This window comes from Ranitomeya variabilis, chromosome 7, assembly GCF_051348905.1.
Source record: "Ranitomeya variabilis isolate aRanVar5 chromosome 7, aRanVar5.hap1, whole genome shotgun sequence".
Lineage (NCBI taxonomy): Eukaryota > Metazoa > Chordata > Amphibia > Anura > Dendrobatidae > Ranitomeya > Ranitomeya variabilis.
This window is the reverse complement of record NC_135238.1, coordinates 51,563,424-51,588,198: the sequence shown is the minus strand read 5'-3', so window position 1 is coordinate 51,588,198 and position 24,775 is coordinate 51,563,424. Positions and strand designations below refer to the sequence as shown.

Here is a 24,775-nt window from a genome sequence, read left to right as displayed (position 1 = left end):
ATGCTACAGTACTTAGAAATGATCTTGAAGACTGTGTCCTTTTTCTTCAGATTACTCTTCCCTAAAAGTTAAATATTCGCCACTTCGATCAATTCAGGTGACAAATATAGCTTAAATTGCTTCCATTGGGTCATGATCTCTATTTCATCCCGTTGTTTTCTTTTTACTGTTGTTTTACTTTGGTATTATGTTCCACCTTAGCATAGGTTCATGGCAATAGGCACATGGCAGTAAAAAGTTAATATCATTTTCTCAATATAAAGGGTAGCTCGCAAACCAATGAAAGTCAGTCCTGCAGAGGCTTTCTCGTGGCAACGCATTAAGTAAGCAAATCAAGATAATATGGTTATGATACAGGTTTCAAAATGGACTTTGAATAAGAGTTCTTGTGTCTTTTTCCATTTAATTTATTTTTTTTTTTATTTTTGTTTTTACAGAACTACACAAAACTTCTGAACGATGTATTCTGCTGTGCTGACATTGGTGGTTCTCCTGAGCACAAGCTTAGTCGCTACTTTAAGCCTGGATGGTGGTGAGATATTTTTCCTATGAATTTATATTTTAAAACTGATGTCTTCTATCAGTATTATATTGATTTTTTGGGTACATAAGACTTGTTTGTATGTGTTTCCCAACTGAAATCACCAGTGAAAATTCAGTGTTGTCCAAGGTTTGTGGACACCACAAAAAAAGTCTATCCATACAGAACATAGGACTGTCCATTTTTAGCTTCTTTGTGTGTTTTTTGTTATTCCTCCACCCTTTGGACATATTAAGAATGTTTAAAATATTATTTGAGAATGAGCCAAAAAGCAAATAAAATAAATAACTACAGATTTTACCAATGAATTCATGGTGAAAGATCAATCAAGAGGTTGAAAGATGCAAATTTCTTTGATTAGATATATTACACATTTGCTTATTTTCATCTGTATTTTTACTTTATGAAACAAAGTGTAAAATGATAATTGTTTTTTAAATGTGATAGTCTTCAACTGGACTTTTGGTACTCTACTGTATTAATGATCCAACATTGTGTCAAAGGCTGAGAGTCTGGTACAACGGTGGGCTAATGTGTCACAGTATATCAGTGTGGTCTCTTGGTTGGGTGTTTGAGCTGTACCCATGTTGAGGTCTGAAACAGTGTACATGTTGACGGGAAGAATAACACTGCCTGCTATGCTATTCTTTCCGTGAAATCTAATGGGTCTGACAATATCGACTGTGACAGAAGTTTGAGCATAATCTCTTTTAATAAACACTTAGACCTGATTGATTCCTTGGGGTACTTGGCTAGATATTCTTGTCACTGGGGGTACTTGGTTAGATATTCTTGTCACTAGGGGTACTTGGTTAGATATTCTTGTCACTAGGGGTACTTGGTTAGATATTCTTGTCACTAGGGGTACTTGGTTAGATATTCTTGTCACTAGGGGTACTTGGTTAGATATTCTTCTCACTAGGGGTACTTGGTTAGATATTCTTCTCACTAGGGGTACTTGGTTACATATTCTTTTCACTAGGGGTACTTGGTTAGATATTCTTGTCACTAGGGGTACTTGGTTACATATTCTTTTCACTAGGGGTACTTGGTTAGATATTCTTGTCACTAGGGGTACTTGGTTAGATATTCTTGTCACTAGGGGTACTTGGTTACATATTCTTGTCACTAGGGGTACTTGGTTAGATATTCTTGTCACTAGGGGTACTTGGTTAGATATTCTTTTCACTAGGGGTACTTGGTTAGATATTCTTGTCACTAGAGGTACTTGGTTAGATATTCTTGTCACTGGGGTACTTGGTTAGATATTCTTGTCACTAGGGGTACTTGGTTAGATATTCTTGTCACTGGGGTACTTGGTTAGATATTCTTCTCACTAGGGGTACTTGGTTAGATAGTCTTCTCACTAGGGGTACTTGGTTACATATTCTTTTCACTAGGGGTACTTGGTTAGATATTCTTGTCACTAGGGGTACTTGGTTAGATATTCTTGTCACTAGGGGTACTTGGTTAGATATTCTTGTCACTAGGGGTACTTGGTTAGATATTCTTGTCACTAGGGGTACTTGGTTAGATATTCTTGTCACTAGAGGTACTTGGTTAGATATTCTTGTCACTAGGGGTACTTGGTTAGATATTCTTCTCACTAGGGGTACTTGGTTACATATTCTTTTCACTAGGGGTACTTGGTTACATATTCTTGTCACTGGGGGTATTTGGTTAGATATTCTTGTCACTAGGGGTACTTGGTTACATATTCTTTTCACTAGGGGTAATTAGTTTAGAATTATTGAGAAACATTGCTCTAGAATAGATACTGTACAACTATACGGTGTTCACTATAGTGGATATATTACAGTACCTGGGTTGCCGTTGCGGGAATGAAGAATCCTCTAAGGTATAAAATTAAGGTTTCTATTATACCAACTCAAATCATTTTTTTTTTAGTCCGAAAAAAATGTCAGACCAGTGCTGAAACGCGCTAGTGTAATAAAAACTTTAATGTTATTCCATCGAGGATTCTTCATTCCCACAAGAACAGCTTAGGTAGCATCTCCACAAAGGGAATTACTACCTAGAAGACTTTTTTATCCAGCTACAAGTCTGCAGTTGCGGATTCTAAGGCTCTTATCGGTGCTGCGTCACTGTCATATTTATCTTACAGTATTGTCTTACTGTGTGCTTCTGTCCCAACTAGACCTCATGAACTGTAGTGTTCTCATTCACTGATAACTAATCTCTTGAACTGAGGAACTGAAAAACTGGAAATATAAAAAAAAATGGTTTTCATATAGTGATTAAACTTTATTAATATTTTTCATTTGCCCTGATGCTCAATCAGTTTTGGAGGTACTTTTTTATTTTGTTACTTTGTAACATTTTTTTGTAGTGAATTTGAAGTTCTATGGAAAAAATGGCATACCTAGAGCATGCAATAGAATACCCCCCAAAAATGTCACAAACAAAAACACTTTACAAGACACCATTAATAAAAGCATAGATTTTATGTGGGCCACGTTCTCACCAATCCTTGGCTGATTCAACTTTAGTTGTCCACTGTGCAGTACACATCCCCAATTTTGACAAATTTTTCTACTCATAGATCCGTCATACACATTACGAAACTGTTGGACATGTTGTACAGTGATGGACAACTCCCTATTAATGGCCAGAGAGGGCTTCAAAAATTACAAAAAAATCTACGGCTACTTCTAGGACCAGTGCTACTGCTCAGGTCTTAGCCCTGTGTTCCCCTCCGGTGCCCTAATAAAAACACTAACCTCTTCACGACAGGACTAATTTCCAATTTTCGTTTTTTCCTCCCCTTCTTCCCAGAGTCATAACTTTTTAATTTTGTGTCCACATAGACTTATGAGGGCTTGTTGTTTGCGGGACAAGTTGTACTTTTGAATGGCACCATTCATTTTACTATATAGTGTACTGGAATCCAGGAAAAAAATTCCAAGTGGGGAGAAATTGTGAAAAAACACAATATTGACTTTGTGTATTGGAAATTATTTTTACGTCGTACATTTTGTGGTAGAAATTATCCAGTAATATGATTCTCCTCATCAATAATACAGCAACATCCAAACATGTCCAGCATTTATTATTATTTTAGTGATGAAAAAAATGAGAAGTTTGAAAATAAAAAACTTTTTTGGTTAGGTCGCCTTTTACACGTAACATTTAAATTTTTTTGTCGATGGAGCGGTGTGACTGCTTATTTTTTGTGTGGTGAGATGACATTTATATTGGTACCATTTTGGATTAAATACGATGTTTTGATCATTTGTTATAGCATTTTTTTTTAATTGCAGCAACCAAAAAAATTTAATTTTAGCATTCTTGAATGTTTTTTATTTGCAGTATTTACAGATCTAGGTAATTATTTTTATATTTTAATAGGTTGGACTTTTTCTGATACCTGATGTGTATTTTCTATTATTATATTTATTAGTAATGAAGGAAAATGGGGAAATTTTAACTTTTATTTTTTTTCTGTTTACTTTTTACTGTGATTATTAGTCTTTTTAGGGGACTTAAAGCTGTGATCATCTGATTGGTTGTCTTATCTACAGCAATGCCATAGCATAGCAGACCAGTACCCCGACGCGCGTTTTGCATACAGCTTTGTCAGAGCGTGATGTCCCTTGTATCCCTCTTTGTGGCTGGGTTTCAAAGGAGACTGTGATTTATACTATAGCCAGCAATGCCATAACATTGCTGGATATAGTAAAAATCACAGTCTCCTTTGAAACCCAGCCACAAAGAGGGATACAAGGGACATCACCCCCTAACAAAGCTGTATGCAAAACGCGCGTCGGGGTACTGGTCAGTATGGCTTGACTCATAATGGCATATGGTGGGGATAAATGATTTTCCATAGTTTGAAAGTGTGTTAGTGCAGTGGGTTTATATGTTCCCATTGACCTGTCTTGTTATATAATGGTAATATTTCTGGCTTTAACACTCTTCATGGTAAGAGGCTTGTTCTAATATGGGACATATATTGGTTATATTGCACTAAGTCCTTATGTACATCAAGGGGTTGTCCTATAGTGGAAAATCCCAGCAAAGAAAAATGGATGATAGGACATTTGGATTTCAATATGCCCAATTATTTGTACTTTTGAAAGATAAGTTTTTGTCAAAGGTGAGTGGAGCATACAGAGATTTTTAGTAGGGGTTTATTTATGTGTATGGGAAATTAAGAGAGCTAGCCGCTAGCTATAGGATAATCTCAATGTGTGGCACTATACAGTATACCATTACACAGTACTCTATATCATCAACTACAATGTATGGGAGGTAAGGAAAGAGCTGAGGGCATAGCGGGAAGCTCATGCTGGAGCACCAGTCATGACCCAGCCCTGGTATAACGTTCAGAGCCTTTATTTTACTAGTACTCCAGGACTAAAGCAATTACAGCATTCACAGCGAAGTTCTTACATGTTTTCCATTTTCCTAAATGGCAACTTTACCTAGTTCAGTAGTGATACTGTATATCCTTGACCTCGTATCGCTGCTTAACTAGGCGGAATTGCTGTTTTGGGCTTGTGGAAAGTTGAACTATTGAACCCTAGCTGCTGTCACAATGCTTTGCCATTAATAGATAACCAGTTTAAAGGCTATGTCATTTGAAGACAGCAGGAGATAGGGGCTGAAACTCTGAATTCAGTGATGAGTCATTTAGTAAGATGTGTGCCTTTGCTTATAATGAAGGTTTTATCACTAGGACATTATCATTGCCAGGTATGGTGCTCATGAGACTGTTAGTCCAACCACACCCCCTCCTGTGATAAGCAGCTCACTGTCAATAGACAATGTACATATAGAGCCTGGGTGGATGGGACATCTTTCTGAGCTCTGCTGCATTCTATATCTACATTATTCATTGTTGGAATCAGGGTCTCTTATCCTACATTATACTGTTATTAGCTGAGGTAGAAAAAAAAGTGGTAACAGCTTCCCTTTAAAATCAATTGTAACACTTGAACTAATTGGAAAACTCAAGTACATGTATATGGGTATTTCAATTTCTAGAAAATTATCTTGAAATGTTATTTTTGTGGTTAATCCTACATTTAAAGGGAATCTGTCAGCAGGTTTTTGCTATAGCATGAGGTGGGGGGTGAAATACTGTATTCAATAATGGGTCACATGTCAGGTTGTGTGCTGTTGTTTACTTAAACGGAAGGTTTTATTACCTGGTGATTATCGTTGGACTACAGCAGCACGTGCTTGCTAGTCTGACTCCACCCCCTTATGTGACAGGCAGCTCACTGTCTATAAACAATGTATATAGAAATCCTGGTGTAGTTGGAGGCAGCTTTCTGAGGTCTGCTGCATTGCTAAATCTAAAAACTGAGGTCACGTAAGAACGGCTACTCCCAGTAAAGTAAGTGATACATCGTTGAATTAAGGGTCTCTCTGCCTACGTTATGCTGCTCTCAGATGAGGTAACAGAAAGCTGCTGACGGATTCCCTGTAATACCATTGCTGGGTATAAATGATATTTTACAATAAGTGATAAAACTTGTAATAAAATAAATATCCTCTTTCTATACAGTGCGTGCAAAAGATGCCATATCATCTGAAGTTAGGTCTCTGTGTGAGGATTCAGGTAAGGGAACCATTTCTAACATTAATAATGTAATATTAGTGGTGTTCAGCATACCGTGTGGGATAACTACAGATCAGTGTTCATGCACTGAATCATATCATGGTCCTAGACCAATGTAGTGTCTGTGTGTTACAGAGCTGTAATATGGTAGTAATTGTATTCCGTAAGGTTCCCATATGTCCTTATGATGCTTTGATCCACCATTACATATGATGTTTTGCACATGTCCATATTGGGGTGAACCCTTAAGGTGAGATCTTAGTGATTGCCTGAAAAATATGAGCCAAGTGCATGCATAAAAGAAGGACAGAAGGGTCAGATGTGCACAGAATAGGACTTTATTAGTATAAACAAATGATCATGTAGAAGGCAGGAAAAGCTTCTCCGCAGCCATCGTGTCAGTCTATGATAGGTCCATTTTAGGTCTGTTCCATATATGGTCTTCAGTGTTTCCACCTCACATTCCATGGAGTCCAGCGCGAGGTTCCAGGATGTAGACGCCATCTTGCCACACCACATATATTACTAACTTATGTAAGGTTCATAATTCATTTCATTAGCCATTTTCTTTTTCACATACATTTTCACCAGTCGCATTGAAGTAGACAGATTTAAAGCATTTCTGTATTTTATCACTTTCCCCTTTTCAACTATGTATTAGCATAGAAGACCGACTTTAAAGCAGGAAATGTTTCACTATCACATATAAAACTCATAAACTACCTGTACTAAGTACTATATAGAACTCATATATAAGAACATAACACTATAGTACGCCATAATGGAAATATATGACAAAAGGGGAGAATAAATCACTCACCGTGCGGTGAATGACCTAATCTGTCCTCCGTATGCAGCGGTTGCAGTTTCAAATATTGCTGACGGTCAAGAAATTAATCCAAAAAAAGTAAAGTTGATCCAACAAAATAGGTAAAATCTTCCATAAGTATCAAACAATTAAAATCCATATGGCAATGCCCTTAGTCATAGACAATGACTTTACTTTTAATGGAAATATTTGGTCACTTTATGGTGTGATATAGAATTTGAGAATTATCAATTTTCCACATGGTTCAGTACATCAAGCCTTAGGATGTTACGCATGGGTTGGCATGGTTAGGTTATGCATGAAATATGCAGTTTTTTTTCCCACAAATAAACCAAAATATACAAAAACTTTAATTAATTTACAGATTCATTTATTATCACTGATACTCACTTAGCTCTAACAATGCGTCCAAAGTGTCTCCGAAATTGTGAATCATTGATAATAGATCATTTTTATATCCCTTAAATTTATTCGATTTATTATGGAAAACATGACAACAAGCAAAATGGGAATATGTACTGTAAATGTAAGAAAAACTAGTGTATTAAATACATTTTTTTTCTTCAGAGAATTTCTGCTCAAACCTTGTGTGCACAAGCGATAGCATCTCTGTAACTCTCAATGTGGCCACATTAAGAAATAAGGAGATTGATATTCCAAACATCCATCTCCGAGACAGAACGTGCAGTGGATTTGCCTATGATGATGAAAAAATGTACGTCATATGGTCTCTTGGCCAAAAAACATGTGGAACTGACTTCACAGTAAGTTTATCTCTGTACATCAGTGACTTGTTGAGTAAACCTAGCAGCATTAAAGAAGCTCTCCTCCTCCTCCCATCAAAGTTTTTATCGTCTTAATATATTACAGTCATCATATTCTAAAGCATTGTGTACTTACAATTGCTCATTTTGTCTTTCTACCCAGTTAATTCTTCTCTTCTCTCTGCTCTGTGTAGAAAGAGTAAGTCTCTTTTCCCTGCCGAAATCATTTCCCTCTTCACTTCCTGACCCAGCTGCTCCCTGCCAGGAATTTATCCAGTGACTCATGAGTCATGCAGGGCAAATTGACCTCCTATTTCTACATAGAGCTTAGAAGGAGTCAGCTAGGCAGTTTTTAATCACATGAGGTTATTGACCTAATAGAAAAGAGGAAAATTAAGTGGGTAGAAAAGCAAAATGAGCAATTGTAAATTCAGAGTGCTATATGATATGATGATTGCAATATATTAAGAGGATATCATTTTGATGGAAGTGCTTCTTTAAGAATTAATTAGTTAAACATGGCACTTCTGGAATTCTGGTGGTGCACAGGTAGGATAACCAAATCCATCTACTGCGATGTAGAAGTATTTGGCACTCATATAGGTGTATTCAAGAACTTATTTATTGAATGTATAAATTCCAGAAAAATAAGAGACGTTTCGGTCAATACCTGACCTTCATCAGTCAACTGGATAGAGGAGAACTGTGTGGAAGTGCGCTATGTGAGGGTCTGCAGTGTCCACTGCTGAGACAGGAAGTGCTGTGGACACTGCAGACCCTCACACTGCGCACTTCCACACAGATCTCCTCTATCCAGATGACTGATGAAGGTCAGGTTTTGACCGAAGCGTCTCTTATTTTTCAATAAAGAAGTTCTTGAATACACCTATATGAGTGCCAAGTATTTCTACATCATGCTTCTTTACGAAGCCACTTCCCAAAGATATAAGATGCAGAAGCTTCCATTTAAAAACTTGTCAACAGTTGTGCAGCAGTAGAATTACTCCGTCCAAGGTGCATTACTCTACATTGATCTACATTAAATCTCATTTGCCAAGTGTTCGCCCATTCAGGCATATTATCCAGATCGTTTTGCAATATTGCAATATCAAGGTCAGATTTTAGTATCCAACACAGTTTGGTGTCGTCAGCAAAGACTGACACTTTACTCTCAATCCCATACACAAGGTCATTAATAAAGAGGTTAAAAAGAATCGGTCCTAGCACAGATCTCTGCAGTCCCCACTGCTCCCAGTACAGATCCCTGTGGTCCCCACTGCTCCCAGCACAGATCCCTGTGGTCCTCACTGCTCCCAGTATAGATCCCTACAGTCACCACTGCTCCCAGTGCAATCCCTGTGGTCCCCACTGCTCCCAGTACAGATCCCTGTGGTCCCCAATGCTCCCAGCACAGATCCCTGTGGTCCACACTGCTCCCAGTACAGATCCCTGTGGTCCCCAATGCTCCCAGCACAGATCCCTGTGGTCCACACTGCTCCCAGTACAGATCCCTGCGGCCCCCACTGCTCCCAGTAGAGATCCCTGCGGTCCCCACTGCTCCGAGCACAGATCCCTGTGGTCCCCACTCAGCGTCGGACTGGGGTGTCTGGGGCCCACCAGAGGAATGGACTCTAGGGGCCCACCCTACAGCTATATGCAAATATCTGTCATTATAGTGGAGCATCGGCTGTAAAATACCGGCGGCTGCCGCACATCTACCGTGTACCCCAATAACTGGGATGTATAATTACGGTAGTTTACATTAATATGGTTCTTGGTAAAACAAGTTATCACTGATCCATGGGCTCCACAGGATAGGTGATCGCTTGGATCCGACCATTAGAAACTGGGGAAGTTTTATCCCTGACAGGACACTTTTATCCTCATTTTAAAATGCAGCGGCAGGTGGGATTTCTGACCGCGGCTCCATTCATTCTCCTTCGGTCTTCCAGAAAAAACAAGTGCAGCCACTGAGGGAATGAATGGATCAGTGATCTAGTCGGACATGCCACTTCAGTCTAATGGGGATAAAAAGTTCCACATTTTGCTGAATGGGTCCAAGCAGTCAGACCCCCACCAATCAATACGTTATCACTTATCCTGTGGAGAGGTGGTTACGTTTTTCCACAGGAAACCCCCTGTAAGTGCATCTCCGCCGCTGTGTACAAAGCATTAAAACTCTAAGGGTGCGTGTCCACGGTCAGGATGGCCGGCGGTATCGCCGGAGCGGAGAAGCCGCTCGGCGCTAAGCCCCGCCCCCTTTCTGGGACGCGATGATGCCGGATGTGTACTGTACACATCCGGGATCATCGCACCCCTCGCCATAGGGCCCTGTGATATTACTTGCGGCGACGCAGCGTCGGACATGCTGCGATCTGAAAAGACGCGCAGCATGTCAGGAGTCGCAGGGCCGCCGCGTGCGGGTTTCCACGCATAGTGGACACGGGATTTCAAAAAATCCCCTCCACTATGCTGGAACATCTGGACGCTGCGTGTTTGACGCTGCAGCGTCAAACACGCAGCGTTTACTTACCGTGGACACTCACCCTAATGGAAATAAAGAATCTTCTCCTAATTAATATCAGAGAGAACAAATGACCGCCATACACAACACAATCCACTATACCAAGACCAATATTACCACATACAGGAAGAAATACCACCAGACCACATAGTGACCGAATAATACTACATACAAGGGACAAATACCACCGCACCATGTCAAGACCACATATTACCACCACTTGGTGACCAAATAGCACATACAAGGGACAAATACCACAACACCATTTCCAGACCACATATTACCACCACATAGTGACTGAATACTACAATACTGATCAGAAATAAAAAAAAAACAAAAAAAAACACAATACTATCACCATAAGGCTGCTGTCACACTAGCAGTATTTGGTCAGTATTTTACATCAGTATTTGTAAGCCAAAACCAGGAGTGGAACAATTTGAGGAAAAGTATAATAGAAACACATCACCACTTCTGTATTTATCACCCACTCCTGGTTTTGGCTTACAAATACTGATGTAAAATACTGACCAAATACTGAATGTGTGACGGCAGCCTAAGTGACATTATACACAGGAGATCTGTACTTAGTATGCAGTGTCTGTGTAGAGGTAATACAGTGATCACTGGTGACATTATACACAGGAGCTCTGTATATAGTATACAGTGTATAGTGTCAGTGTATAGGTAACACTGACTCACCAGTGACGTCTCTAGGTGAAGTCCTTCATCTTTCATCCAGCACAGACCGCCGTCATTTCTTCCAGCCAGGACTCATTTCTGCAGGAAATAACACAGTTATCTCGAGCTCCGCTTGCAGAACACATTACTTAATTTTTCACAACTTCTACATTACACCACATGAAGAAAAAAAGGCGACATAGTGTCACTCTACACAGTAACAGGACCGCCCCCCCAATTAAAACAGTATACTCAAAAAATAAAATAAATACATCACTGCAGTAATAATATCCCTTAATTAGCCCCTATGGTAATAATATTCCCCACCCTGGCCCCGTTTATCTCATTCCTGGCTCCAGCCATATGTTCTCGCATCCTGCCCTCATGAGTATCCATTGTACCCCATATGATCTCCCCATCCTGCCCCATCTGTCTCCATCCTGCCCCATGATCCAATCCTGCCCCATGTCTTTCATTCTGCCCCGTGTCTCCAATCATGCCCTGTATCTACATTCTGCCCATGCCTCCAGTCCTGCCCCCAGTGTGTCCAGCAATCTACCCCAGTGTGTCCAGCATATTACCCCCAGTGTGTCCAGCAACCTGCCCCAGTCTGTCCAGCATATTGCCCCAGTGTCCAGCAATCTGCCCCAGTGTGTCCAGCATTGCCCCCAGACAGTGTGTCCAGCAATCTGCCCCAGTATGTCCGGCAATCTGCCCCAGTGTCCAGCAATCTGTCCCAGTATGTCCAGCATTGCCCCCAGACAGTGTGTCCAGGAATCTGCCCCAGTATGTCCGGCAATCTGCCCCAGTGTGTCCAGCAATCTGCCCCAGTGTGTCCAGCAATCTGCCCCAGTATGTCAAGCATATTGCCCCAGTGTGTCCAGTATTGCCCCCAGTGTGTCCAGCAATCTGCCCCAGTGTGTCCAGCATATTACCCCCAGTGTGTCCAGCATTCTGCCCCCAGTGTGTCCAGCATTCTGCCCCCAGTGTGTCCAGCATTCTGCCCCCAGTGTCCAGCACTGCCCCTAGTGTGTCCAGCACTGCACCTAGTGTGTCCAGCACTGCCCCCAGTGTGTCCACCGTTCTGCCCCCAGTGTGTCCACCGTTCTGCCCCCAGTGTGTCCACCGTTCTGCACCCAGTGTGTTCACCGTTCTGCCCCCAGTGTGTCCACCGTTCTGCCCCCAGTGTGTCCACCGTTCTGCCCCCAGTGTGTCCACCGTTCTGCCCCCAGTGTGTCCACCGTTCTGCCCCCAGTGTGTCCAGCTTTCTGCCCCAGTGTGTCCAGCATTCTGCCCCAGTGTGTGTCCAGCATTCTGCCCCAGTGTGTGTCCAGCATTCTGCCCCAGTGTGTGTCCAGCATTCTGCCCCAGTGTGTGTCCAGCATTCTGCCCCAGTGTGTGTCCAGCATTCTGCCCCAGTGTGTGTCCAGCATTCTGCCCCAGTGTGTCTCCAGCATTCTGCCCCAGTGTGTCTCCAGCAATCTGCCCCCCCCCCAGTGTCCCCCACTGCTCCGGGCCCCCCCCCCCCCCGGCCGCCACCCACCCTCCCTCCTTGAAGACGATACTCACCCTGCTGCCTGCTCCAGCGATGGTCTCGGGCTCTCGGCGTCTGCAGTCTGCACTGCATCTTCTTCCTGCTTGTGCTTGTGCGGTCATGTGATACTGATTAAAGTCATGAATATGCGCATATTCATGACCTTAATGAAGCGGTACCACGTGACCGCACAAGCAGGAAGAAGATGCGGTGCAGAGCAGACGCCGAGACCATCGCTGGAGCAGGGTGAGTATCGTCTTCAAGGAGGGTGGGTGGGAGGCGGCCGGGGGGGCCCCCGGAGCAGTGGGGGCCCTGCCAGCAGGTGTCAGTGCCTGGGCCCACCGGAGGATCCTCCGGTTCTCCGGTGGGCCAGTCCGAGCCTGTCCCCACTGCTCCCAGTACAGATCCCTGCTGTCCCCACTGCTCCCAGTACAGATCCCTGTGGTCCTCACTGCTCCCAGTATAGATCCCTACAGTCACCACTGCTCCCAGTACGATCCCTGTGGTCCCCACTGCTCCCAGCGCAGATCCCTGTGGTCCCCACTGCTCCCAGTACAGATCCCTGCTGTCCCCACTGCTCCCAGTACAGATCCCTGTGGTCCTCACTGCTCCCAGTATAGATCCCTACAGTCACCACTGCTCCCAGTACAATCCCTGTGGTCCCCACTGCTCCCAGCACGAATCCCTGCTGTCCCCACTGCTCCCAGCACAGATCCCTGTGGTCCCCACTGCTCCCAGTACAGATCCCTGTGGTCCTCACTGCTCCCAGTATAGATCCCTACAGTCACCACTGCTCCCAGTACAATCCCTGTGGTCCTCACTGCTCCCAGTATAGATCCCCACAGTCACCACTGCTCCCAGTACAATCCCTGTGGTCCTCACTGCTCCCAGTAGAGATCCCTGTGGTCCCCACTGCTCCCAGTACAGATCCCTGCGATCACCACTGCTCCCAGTATAGATCCCTGCAGTTCCCACTGCTCCCAGCATAGATCATATTATTGGTCCGAATGCAATAGGACAAAATAATTTAGTATATAAATTTAGGCCACCCAATAATACAGCTTCAGTATCTATTCTCATATTAATAATATTAGAGGGTAATAGGAAAGGTAAGCTATATTCCTGACTCTTCCTCTTCTGATAATATCTTTTATATTTTGTAGGCCAATGAAGATTATGCAGTATACAAGAATCAAATATTCCTTCCGCCAGGAGGAGTTATCTACAGGCATCAATATGTCATTAACGTGACCTGTTCGTATCTCCTCACCTACAATGTATCAAATTCAGAAGTTTTGAAACCTGATGTGAGGTGCAGTATAAATGATTCTCCGTGTTCCTAACCTTTTTATTTATGAGAGAGTTCAGGTTTTCTTGTAGTCAAGAAACATTTTGCATCACTTATTGCCCTGCTTGTTGCATTTTCAATAAAATCAGTGTTTTATCAGCAGGAGATTATCACTAGGGAACTAGCTGACTCATGCCATGTAGTCCTTTTGCTCCGTGTAACCACACCCCCACCACTGATTGGCAGCTTTCTACGTACACTGACAAAAAGCTGCCAATCAGTGATGTGGGCGGGGTTATACAGAGCTCAGCATTCAAAGAATTGGTAGATCTGCAGCACATAAAACAAGGAGTTTTTTCAAAATCACAGCAAGCAGCCCAGACAGTAATACATCTCTGGAATTGGCGTGTCTGCCCCTACGTCATGCTGCTCTCAGATTACATAGCAAAAAGTTGGTCACGGAATCCCTTTAATATTGTCCACCAGTTACAGCATAGTAATAACATGACCGTTACATACAACCATGTCCCCAACAGTTATGTGACATACATTCTAGCATCACCATTACCAGGTCTATGATCTTGAATATATGTAAAACTAATGATTTTAAAACTTTCTTTTTCATCCTTACAGCATCACCTATATAAGCATTGAAAACATCGGGTCACTCCAGGTGAAGATGTCGATCTACACGGACATTAGCTACACAGTTCCATATACTTCGTCAGTAATTGCTCTCCCGACCACATCTAATTTATATGTGGGAGTCTACATTGTAACCCCTATCCAAGACTATAGCCTTCTGATGGTGAATTGTTGGAGCACGCCGAGCAACAATTTATATGACCCCAAAAAATATGAGATCATTCAAAATAAGTAAGATCATATTCAGAATGCTTCATTCAATACTGTTTTGTCTTAGATGGAATCATTTTTATTGGTATCATTACTGTGAAAACTGGTGCATAAGAATCGAAATGACAGTCAGTGTAAGAACGGGATGGGTGCTATAGTTGGTTGCCATCCATTGATGTAGACATGCTTTATATTCAAGTGTTGTTAGGGTCACACCAGCGTATATTCGCTTTTTCGAGTGAATCGGGCTGATTTTGCTAATCACATTTTGGTCATGAGTTTGATCAGAGTGTGATCATAATGTGCTTCAATTTTCTCCGATGAGAATAAGATGGAAACAAAATCTCCATCTTCTCTATTCTGTCAGTCCATGACAATTGGACTCATTGATTTGCATGGTGGAGTGAAATCTGATGGATGAATCAAGCATGCTGTGATTTTTTACCTTGGGCAGAAAAAAAATTGGACATGTGCACAGCTCCATAGACTAACATTGGTCTGAGAACGATCCAATGGATTGCACTTGGACCAATAATATTGTCATCTGCACAAGCCCAAAATTCCATAAATATTATGTAAATGATGGTTCCGTGTTTATCCAAGAAAAATCCAGATTCTTTGTACCTTGTGTGTCTAAGAATACAAAATAAGGTGTATTGCAATATTTTGTCTTGAGAAGAGGTTCAACTTCAAGAGCCTTTGAGTCAACACAAAATATGCAATAGTATCTTGCACCTACGATGGGTCATCATAATACTGCCGTCTTCTTATGTAGCAGAAGAACGATCTCTTAAAGAGGATATCCGAGCCTTAAAAAAGGCATGTAGTTGGTAATAGAGGCAAGTACCTGTCTGTTGTACCCAGCGCCGGTCATTGACCGCTCCTGCCAGAGATTCAGCTGTTCCCTGTCAATAGAGCAGCAGTTTCTCTTTCTATTCACAGGGCGGGACTACTGGTGTCATGCTGATTGACAGCCTTCTATCTGCTGCCTAATTGGCGGAAGGTGGCTGTCAATCAGCATGACACCAGTAGTCCTGCCCTGTTAAGAGTAAGAGAAAATGCTGCTCTGTTGACAGTGAGCAGCTGAATCTCCGGCAGGAGCGGTCAATGACCGGTGCCCGGTACAACAGTTAGGTAGTTGCCTCTGTTAGAAACTACATGCCTCTTATCTTTAAAGTCCCGGATATCCCCTTTAAAGTTTTGAAGTTTAAGAAATAGCCTAATAATAGTGAGGATTATTAAAAATGCCTACACCATAACTAAACTTTTAGTACTTTTTTTTTAGATATACTGTAGCCCTTTAAACGCCCTGTAGATCTTTCAGACCCTTGTTCCTGAGATCCCCACCAATCTCTAAATCTGCAGGCCAGGAACTCTCAGCTCCTGAATGAACATGTCACCTGCAGTACATGGGCCCAATATAAAGCCTGAGTACTGACACAAGTATTTGGAGCTGAGACCTTCTGTCTTGTAGTTTAATCAATCAGTAAGAGTCTCAGGGCTCACAACAAAGCTCCCTATGATTGTCAGGACTTAAGGGGAAGCAATATACTCCAAAAAATTACAAAAGTTTACTTACGCTTTAAACATGTGTAGTTTTCTTTTCATTAACTATTGAAAAAAAATTGTAATTTTGTTGAAAAAAAATAGCTTGTGTCCCCATATTTTGAAGCTTGTAACTTTTTTATTTTTTCATCTATTGGGCTGCACAAGGGCTTGTTTTTTGACATGGCAAGCTAATTGTATTTCGTGATAAATATGACATTTTAATTTCTTTTTTTACTACATTTTTGAAAGGTGCTGGAAAAGAAAAAAAATAAATAAAAAATTGCACTTCATTCATATTAATTGATTATTAGATATTTTGAGAGAAGAGGCTTTTACAGCTGTGGCGATACCGAATGTATTTTTTTTACTTCATTATTTTTAATGGGAGAAAAAAATATCTGATCTCTTTTCTTGTTTTTGAAAGAAAATTATGTTTTTCTAACCCTGAACAACCTCTTTAAACTTTCTTCATATTTTACCCCAATGGCCTTTCATAGCATTTCTCTGGAAAGTAATCTCAACTACCCTACAATAAATGTGCAGGGATCTGGGGAATATCTACCTCCCCATGCCTGCCTTTAGGGATCCATTGGCAGAAATGATGGCTAGTACTCTGCACTAGAAATGCTGAAAATTACTGAAACCTCTGAACTTCTTCTTTGCTTAGTTGTATTTACTTATTGTTTGACACCTCTACTGTATGTAGTAACACTTAGCATGTTAATATTTTCTTACAGATGCCGTAACCCAATAGACAATACAATAGCCATACTTGAGAATGGTGTTTCCACTTTTGGGAAATTCTATATCCAAATGTTTAAATTTGTAGGGGATTATAACTATGTGTACCTCCATTGTCAAATCCGCCTCTGCCCTGGGGGTTGTGCACCTGTAAGTATTTCTTTATAATTGGTGATTTATTGGTCTCCTATAAAATTGACCCCAATGACCATATAATTATACATTTCCATGTATCAATCATGAATCCTCCTGATAGAAGGACTCCGCTAGGGGGTATTTGGCAGCCGTGCACTCAGGAGCACGCAATGCTTACCTGTCAAGCTTATGTCCCTTGTCTGCGGAAGTGGTTGATAAAAGGAGTAAAGGGAGAACTTTCTCCAATGCCTACCATTTTATGAAAAGCCAATGTTCTGTAAAAACTCTTTCTGAAGTATGTCACGGGAAATCTCCATTGATAACTGTCTTTATATTCATAATTTTGTCACTGGAGTTCCCACTTTATGTCTATTAAAGGCCGGTAACAGCTGGCATATAGTGGAAGCCATCAGACATAGGTTATTACGCTTGTCGCAAAATTCTTTGAAAGGAATGGGTATTTTGTACTAAAACATGCTCAAATCTTTGTCCAGAAGGATTTGTCAGTGGGTTTTTCCAAGTTCTCTCCATTAACAAAATGAGTTGGTTGTTGGTGACAATGACCTTCATTGCCTATGGGCCCAGACCACACTTGGATACCACCCATATCTCTTGTTGAGGTAGACATGTTAGAATCTAGAGTTGTGGAGTGACAGCTCTTTGAGTGCTGTTAAGTAAGTTATCACTAAGTTTTCCTAGAAATGCTAACATCTAATTCTGTTTTCTTACAGACTTGCTCTGGCTCTAGAGCCGCTAATGATGTTGGTGAAATCCAAGGATCGTTAACCTTAGGACCAATTCATCTTTCGGGTATGCTGTTACCAAAATCTATTGAATAACTCTAGGCAGTCCTTGGGGTTCTGTTGGTTTATTCATAACTTGATTTAATATGTAGATTGGAACTGGTGCAGGGTCAGCAAAAAAAAACCTCAACAACTAATGCTGGCCTAATAGCTCAACTCTTCTCAACGCTTCCTGCTGCTCACTGTCTGGTCATCTTCTTTCCGCCATCAAATGCCACATCGCCGGTCTGTTTACTATAGGCCAGGACTTTCGTCCGCGTCCAGGTGTCAGAGGTCACTGCACGTCCGCAGGTCAAGGCTCACAGCTTGACATCACAATGTTGCGACCTTACAACACACAATGAAATGACTGCCAAGGCCTAGACTTGGCTGAAAATTCTGGCATATAGTGAAAAAGACAGAGATGTGGTGCGTGATGATATAAAGAAAAGGACCAGATGGTGGGAAATGGGGTGACCAAAGTGTTGAGCGATGAGGGATTTGTTTATTTTTTAATTCTTACATTCGTATATAAATTGGATGTTCGTATATTCATTTTCATCTTAATATACCAGACGATGATGCTTACTTATAAAAAATTGGGTAGGACACTAACGATCTTAGTGAAATTCAGATGTTCACTCAAAAGTTTTTGCTACATGGAAATAGTAACGTACATGTCGATAATAGTTACTGATAAAGCTTCACCTGTATAAATGATGATGACTAATCCAATTTGTATAAAAATAACTTTTTATTAACTTTAATTATTTCTTTTTATTACAGAAACTGAAAACGATAACAATGGTGAGTTTATTAATCTACATTTCACTACTTCAATATAGTATCTTGTAAATGGATCAGGGACGTAATTTTCATGGGGCTGGTGAGCAAAATGTTCTGGTTGCCAAGACGTTGCCAACCTAAAATCTGTCTTGGTGAAAGTATTTAAAACTTTCCCTAGTGACAAGTTGTGTTTCTTTGTAAGTGTTCTCAAGGATAACAATAAATAAGTTTAGTGCGTTATGACTTTTCTATCTTCAATTGCCAATTTATCTTACATAATTGGTAAGATTATGAAAGTATTTATTTTACCTAAAGTATAGTAGATTGTATATTACCTATGGGCATAGTTGGGTCGGTGTCAAGACCGGCACGGCATGTGCTGCCAATGCTGAGTTTTAAGAGGGGGGGGAAACCAATGACTCATGCTTAACCAATGTTTAGATACACAGCTTAGGCAACAAAGCTTTGCCAGGTAAATGACGAGATTTATTTGAATTAATTAAAATGATCTTTTTTGCCCCGAAATGTTTACGAATAGCTTAGTTTATTATTGATTTCAACATCATCAACACTTTAGAATACTATTTTTATATTCATATTACTTTTTACAGAATTAAAAAAAAAATTAATATACCGTAGATGGGTTTTACTACTGTACATTTCACTACTACATTACACCTTCATTTACACTCACTGGCCACTTTATTAGGTACACCTGTCCAACTTCTTGTTAACACTTAATTTCTAATCAGCCAATCACATGGCGGCAACTCAGTGCATTTAGGCATGTAGACATGGTCAAGACAATCTCCTGCAGTTCAAACCGAGCATCAGTATGGGGAAGAAAGGTGATTTGAGTGCCTTTGAACGTGGCATGGTTGTTGGTGCCAGAAGGGCTGGTCTGAGTATTTCAGAAACTGCTGATCTACTGGGATTTTCACGCACAACCATCTCTAGGGTTTACTGAGAATGGTCCGAAAAAGAAAAAAAATCCAGTGAGCGGCAGTTCTGTGGGCGGAAATGCCTTGTTGATGCCTGAGGTCAGAGGAGAATGGGCAGACTGGTTCGAGCTGATAGAAAGGCAACAGTGACTCAAATCGCCACCCGTTACAACCAAGGTAGGCCTAAGAGCATCTCTGAACGCACAGTGCGTCGAACTTTGAGGCAGATGGGCTACAGCAGCAGAAGACCACACGGGTACCACCAGTGGCGTAACTACAAAGTTATGGGCCCCGGTGCGAACTTCCAAATGGGGCCCCCCCTACCCCCCCCCTACCCCCCCCCCACCTTCCCCCGCCCCCACAACCCCCCCACCCCGCTTCCCCTAGATACGCCTCGGACTGTTGCAGGAATCTCCTGCACTGCAACATGGTGTTGGGTGCCAGCACAGCCCACACAGTGGTATATCCAGCACAGCCCGCACAGTGGTATATCCAGCACAGCCCGCACAGTGGTATATCCAGCACAGACCGCACAGTGGTATATCCAGCACAGACCGCACAGTGGTATATCCAGCACAGACCGCACAGTGGTATATCCAGCACAGCCCGCACAGTGGTATATCCAGCACAGACCGCACAGTGGTATATCCAGCACAGACCGCACAGTGGTATATCCAGCACAGACCGCACAGTGGTATATCCAGCACAGACCGCACAGTGGTATATCCAGCACAGCCCTCACAGTGGTATATCCAGCACAGCCCGCACAGGGGTATATACAGCACAGCCCGCACAGGGGTATATACAGCACAGCCCGCACAGGGGTATATACAGCACAGCCAGCACAGGGGGTATATAGAGCACAGCCCTCACAGTGGTATATCCAGCACAGACCGCACAGTGGTATATCCAGCACAGCCCGCACAGTGGTATATCCAGCACAGCCCGCACAGTGGTATATCCAGCACAGCCCTCACAGTGGTATATCCAGCACAGACCGCACAGTGGTATATCCAGCACAGACCGCACAGTGGTATATCCAGCACAGCCCGCACAGTGGTATATACAGCACAGCCCGCACAGGGGTATATACAGCACAGCCCGCACAGGGGTATATACAGCACAGCCCGCACAGGGGTATATACAGCACAGCCCGCACAGGGGTATATACAGCACAGCCCGCACAGGGGTATATACAGCACAGCCCGCACAGGGGTATATACAGCACAGCCAGCACAGGGGGTATATACAGCACAGCCCTCACAGTGGTATATCCAGCACAGCCCGCACAGTGGTATATACAGCAGAGCCCGCACAGTGGTATATACAGCACAGCCCGCACAGTGGTATATACAGCACAGCCCGCACAGTGGTATATACAGCACAGCCCGCACAGTGGTATATACAGCAGAGCCCGCACAGTGGTATATACAGCAGAGCCCGCACAGTGGTATATAGAGCACAGCCCGCAGTGGTATATAGAGCACAGCCCGCACAGTGGTATATAGAGCACAGCCCGCACAGTGGTATATAGAGCACAGCCCGCACAGTGGTATATAGAGCACAGCCCGCACAGTGGTATATACAGCAGAGCCCGCACAGTGGTATATAGAGCACAGCCCGCACAGTGTTATATACAGCAGAGCCCGCACAGTGGTATATACAGCAGAGCCCGCACAGTGGTATATACAGCAGAGCCCGCACAGTGGTATATACAGCAGAGCCCGCACAGGGATATATACAGCAGAGCCCGCACAGGGATATATACAGCAGAGTCCCCACAGGGGTATATACAGCAGAGCCCGCACAGGGATATATAGAGCACAGCCCACATCTCATCTCATCCCCCCCCCCCCCCCCCGATAATGGCCCCACAGTCCGGTTAAAAAGAAAAAAAAAAAAAAAACTCTCCTCACCTTTCCTTTTGCCCGCGCTGCTCCTGGCGGCTGAAGTCTGCCCAGGACACTGCAGGTGCGCGATGATATGACGTCATCGCGCACCCGCAGTGTACTGTCAGAGGCAGAGCGGGGAATGATGGGAGAGGAAGCGTCAGGTGACGCTCTCTCCTCCCATCATTGCATTGAACTATACCGGTGTCATAGACGCCGGTATAGTTAAATGCGGCGGCGGCGGCGGCACTGGGGGGGGTTCCGGGGGAGGAACAGTGCAGCGGCCCACTACTGGCATCGGCTCTTCTGGCATTTGCCAGAAGTGCCCGATGGCCAGCCTGGCCCTGCTCAGACCTGCCGGCCCGGGGCCCCTGACCTGCGGGGCCCGGTCGCAATGGCGACCGCTGCGACCGCGGTAGTTACGCCCCTGGGTACCACTCCTTTCAGCTAAGAACAGGAAACTGAGGCTACAATTTGTACAAGCTCATCGAAATTGGACAGTAGAAGATTGGAAAAACGTTGCTTGGTCTGATGAGTCTCGATTTCTGCTGCGACATTCGGATGGTAGGGTCAGAATTTGGCGTAAACAACATGAAAGCATGGATCCATCCTGCCTTGTATGGAGCATCTTTGGGATGTGCAGCCGACAAATCTGCGGCAACTATGTGATGCCATCATGTCAATATGGACCAAAATCTCTGAGGAATGCTTCCAGCACCTTGTTGAATCTATGCCACGAAGAATTGAGGCAGTTCTGAAGGCAAAAGGGGGTCCAACCCGTTACTAGCATGGTGTACCTAATAAAGTGGCCGGTGAGTGTATATTGTTCTGTATTTGGACATTTTATTGTAGCTCGAAATTGTTCTCAATTCTATGAATAAATAAACACGATTTACTAAGACCTGCTTTGTCAGCCAAGACAACATTATCTTAAACTATATGTCTGTCTTTTTTTCCCCAGAAGATCAAACAGGTAGTGTTGGTAAGTTTCTTCATTTAATTTCTTTATAGAAAACCTAAATATAAAATGGAAAGGTAAAAGAAAACGAGAGATGAACAGGGATGGAGATGCTTCTCAGTCTGCATATTTCTGAATTAGACTTATAAAAATTTTCGTCAGTGAACAATGGGATTTATTCGTTTTTTTCGGGACTATGAACTATTATAAAATAAAAAAGTTATATTTTAATTATATTGATTGGTACCAGAAGTGATGATCTCATGTCAACAAATGATGTGACCCCTGCAGCCAATCACAGAATTTAACAATGATGTTTGTATATATAATACACGATCGTTGAGGCCATTGGCTGGAATGTAATCATCAATGGGAAACAATGAAATAGCAATGCTATAGGGAGAAAGACGCAAGGGTCAATGCTTATTTTTTTCATTTAAAAATATTTTCTCCTTTTTGCCCACTTTTTACAAATTCGAGAAATAGATCGTTCCCGATTTCTTCTACCAACACATAAACAAGCAGGGGATGGGATGAGACTCTTGCTACAGCCAGTTGTCTTACGGCCAGACAAAAAACAGTTAAAAAGAGGAGAAATATGGTGCAACGTTTTTAAGTATTTCTTAATATTAATAATATAAAACAGTGTAGGATTTAAGGTAATCTGTCAGCATGTTTTTCCTATGTAATCTGACAGCAGCATGATCTAAGGGCAAGGCTGATTCCAGCGAAGTGTTACTTACTGAACTGTTTATTACTGTTTCAATACAATCATAGTTTTATTAGCAGGAGATAATCACTTCAGGACTAGGCATCTCGTGCCTCTTAGTCCAAGCCCACCCCCGCCACTGATTGGTAGCTTTCTGTAAATATACATTGTACACAGAAAGCTGCCAATCAGTGGTGGGGGCGGGGTTACACCGGGCTGAAAATTCCGAGCTCTGCTAAATCTGCAGCAAAGAAAACTGTGATTCTATCACAACTGCTGCACCTAGCATACTAAGTGATTCATCGCTGGAATCAGGGCCTATGCTTCTACATCATACCGCTGTCAGATTACATAGCAAAAAACTTGCTGACAGATTCCCTTTACAGTAAAAATGGAGATTAGGAATAAATTATGTTATTTTGGGTGAAATGTGTATATTCATTTGATTATACACAAGGTTGTGAATCTACAAAATTATTCTTGATTCTATAAACAATAAAACTTTATGTGCTATAATTTCCTCTGTATAAATATTTTTTCTTTTATTTGTTTTTAGGCAAAGCTTCTGGCCTCAGCCTCGTCGCCATGTTAGGACTCATGCTCATCAATAGCATAATTCTGTGAACACTTTTCACATCTATTCTGTAATAAAATTCTGAAACGACGGATACGTAAAATTATATTTATATGTCTAAAGTATACAAAAAGGTTGATTTTCAAATCATAAAGTAAATATAATAAATTTGTATGTTATTGCACCGTTTTCACTTCTTTATTCTATAGTTTTAGTATGGTAATGCTCGGCAAATTAGATCTCACGATCTTGGACACAACTGAAGATTAAATTAAAGACTATGTACACGTTTGACAACATAGTTCACACTCCTAAAGCTTCGCACTTGGTTGACATCCAAAATTTTTCTCTAACCACTTCCTAATTATGAGAAAAAAAATGAACTAATTTCAGAAAAACTCTTCACGGTCCCTTAATTAATCCAGTACAATTCTACTGATCCTTAGGGTTCATGCAGACGAGCGTGCTAGCGGATCCTTGATCGGACAGACCCATGTTATTCAATTGGGCTCTGTTCAGATGAACATTTTTTCCCTCTGTCCATGAGAAAAATTGCAGCAAGCAATATTTTGGTCCGATTTACCTGCTTGAATGGGGCATATAAATGGCAGGCAGCTCTTGTCCGATATTTGGAAGAGCATACTTAGCTGCACTTGGGGTCACTCATGTCTGCAAAGTTTCCATATGCAAACTTCAGTCGGCCTTAGCGGGAGACTGACAGCTCAAAATGACTGCTCAAACCAAGCATTGGCAAAAAACAGTTATTTTTGTGCTTACAGAATCCCTTTAAAAGAAAGTAAAAAACTTGTATCTGTAATCCTGGAAGTGCGTGAAATATGAGCAGGAATTAAAGCAGAGAATATATATTTATAAATATTCATAAAAATATGCTCTGATTCATCAAAGTGATTACGACGGAATTTTTGCCATAAATGTCTTTGAAAAGTTGCAATTTTGTGACGCAACATGGAGTTTTTGCAAAAATTGTGACTTTTGGTGTTTACCCTTCAGTTTTGCCTGAACTCTGCCAAAATGGGCAGAGTTGGCACAGGATGGGGCACAACGCCACAGCTCATGCTATTGCATACCTTTTGCCAGAAATCTTAATG

At 42.1% G+C, this 24,775-nt stretch overlaps 1 protein-coding gene across 2 annotated transcripts; it reads left to right on the top strand.

Annotated features, from left to right (window-relative positions):
* Positions 1–213: 213 nt before the first annotated feature.
* On the top strand, positions 214–23,850 carry LOC143785927 (uromodulin-like). 2 transcript variants are annotated; one of them, XM_077275071.1, is made up of 11 exons: positions 214–323; positions 438–532; positions 6,075–6,128; positions 7,525–7,721; positions 13,624–13,772; positions 14,382–14,624; positions 16,889–17,042; positions 17,759–17,837; positions 18,596–18,616; positions 22,390–22,407; positions 23,649–23,850. In XM_077275071.1, the coding sequence occupies exons 2-11, from the start codon at positions 460–462 to the stop codon at positions 23,714–23,716; spliced, it is 1,056 nt and encodes a 351-aa protein (XP_077131186.1). In that variant the 5' UTR covers positions 214–323; positions 438–459; the 3' UTR covers positions 23,717–23,850. The 2 variants fall into 2 exon arrangements, with proteins under 2 accessions (XP_077131186.1, XP_077131185.1); XM_077275070.1 differs by having other exon boundaries at positions 22,387–22,407.
* The last annotated feature ends 925 nt before the right edge of the window (positions 23,851–24,775 follow it).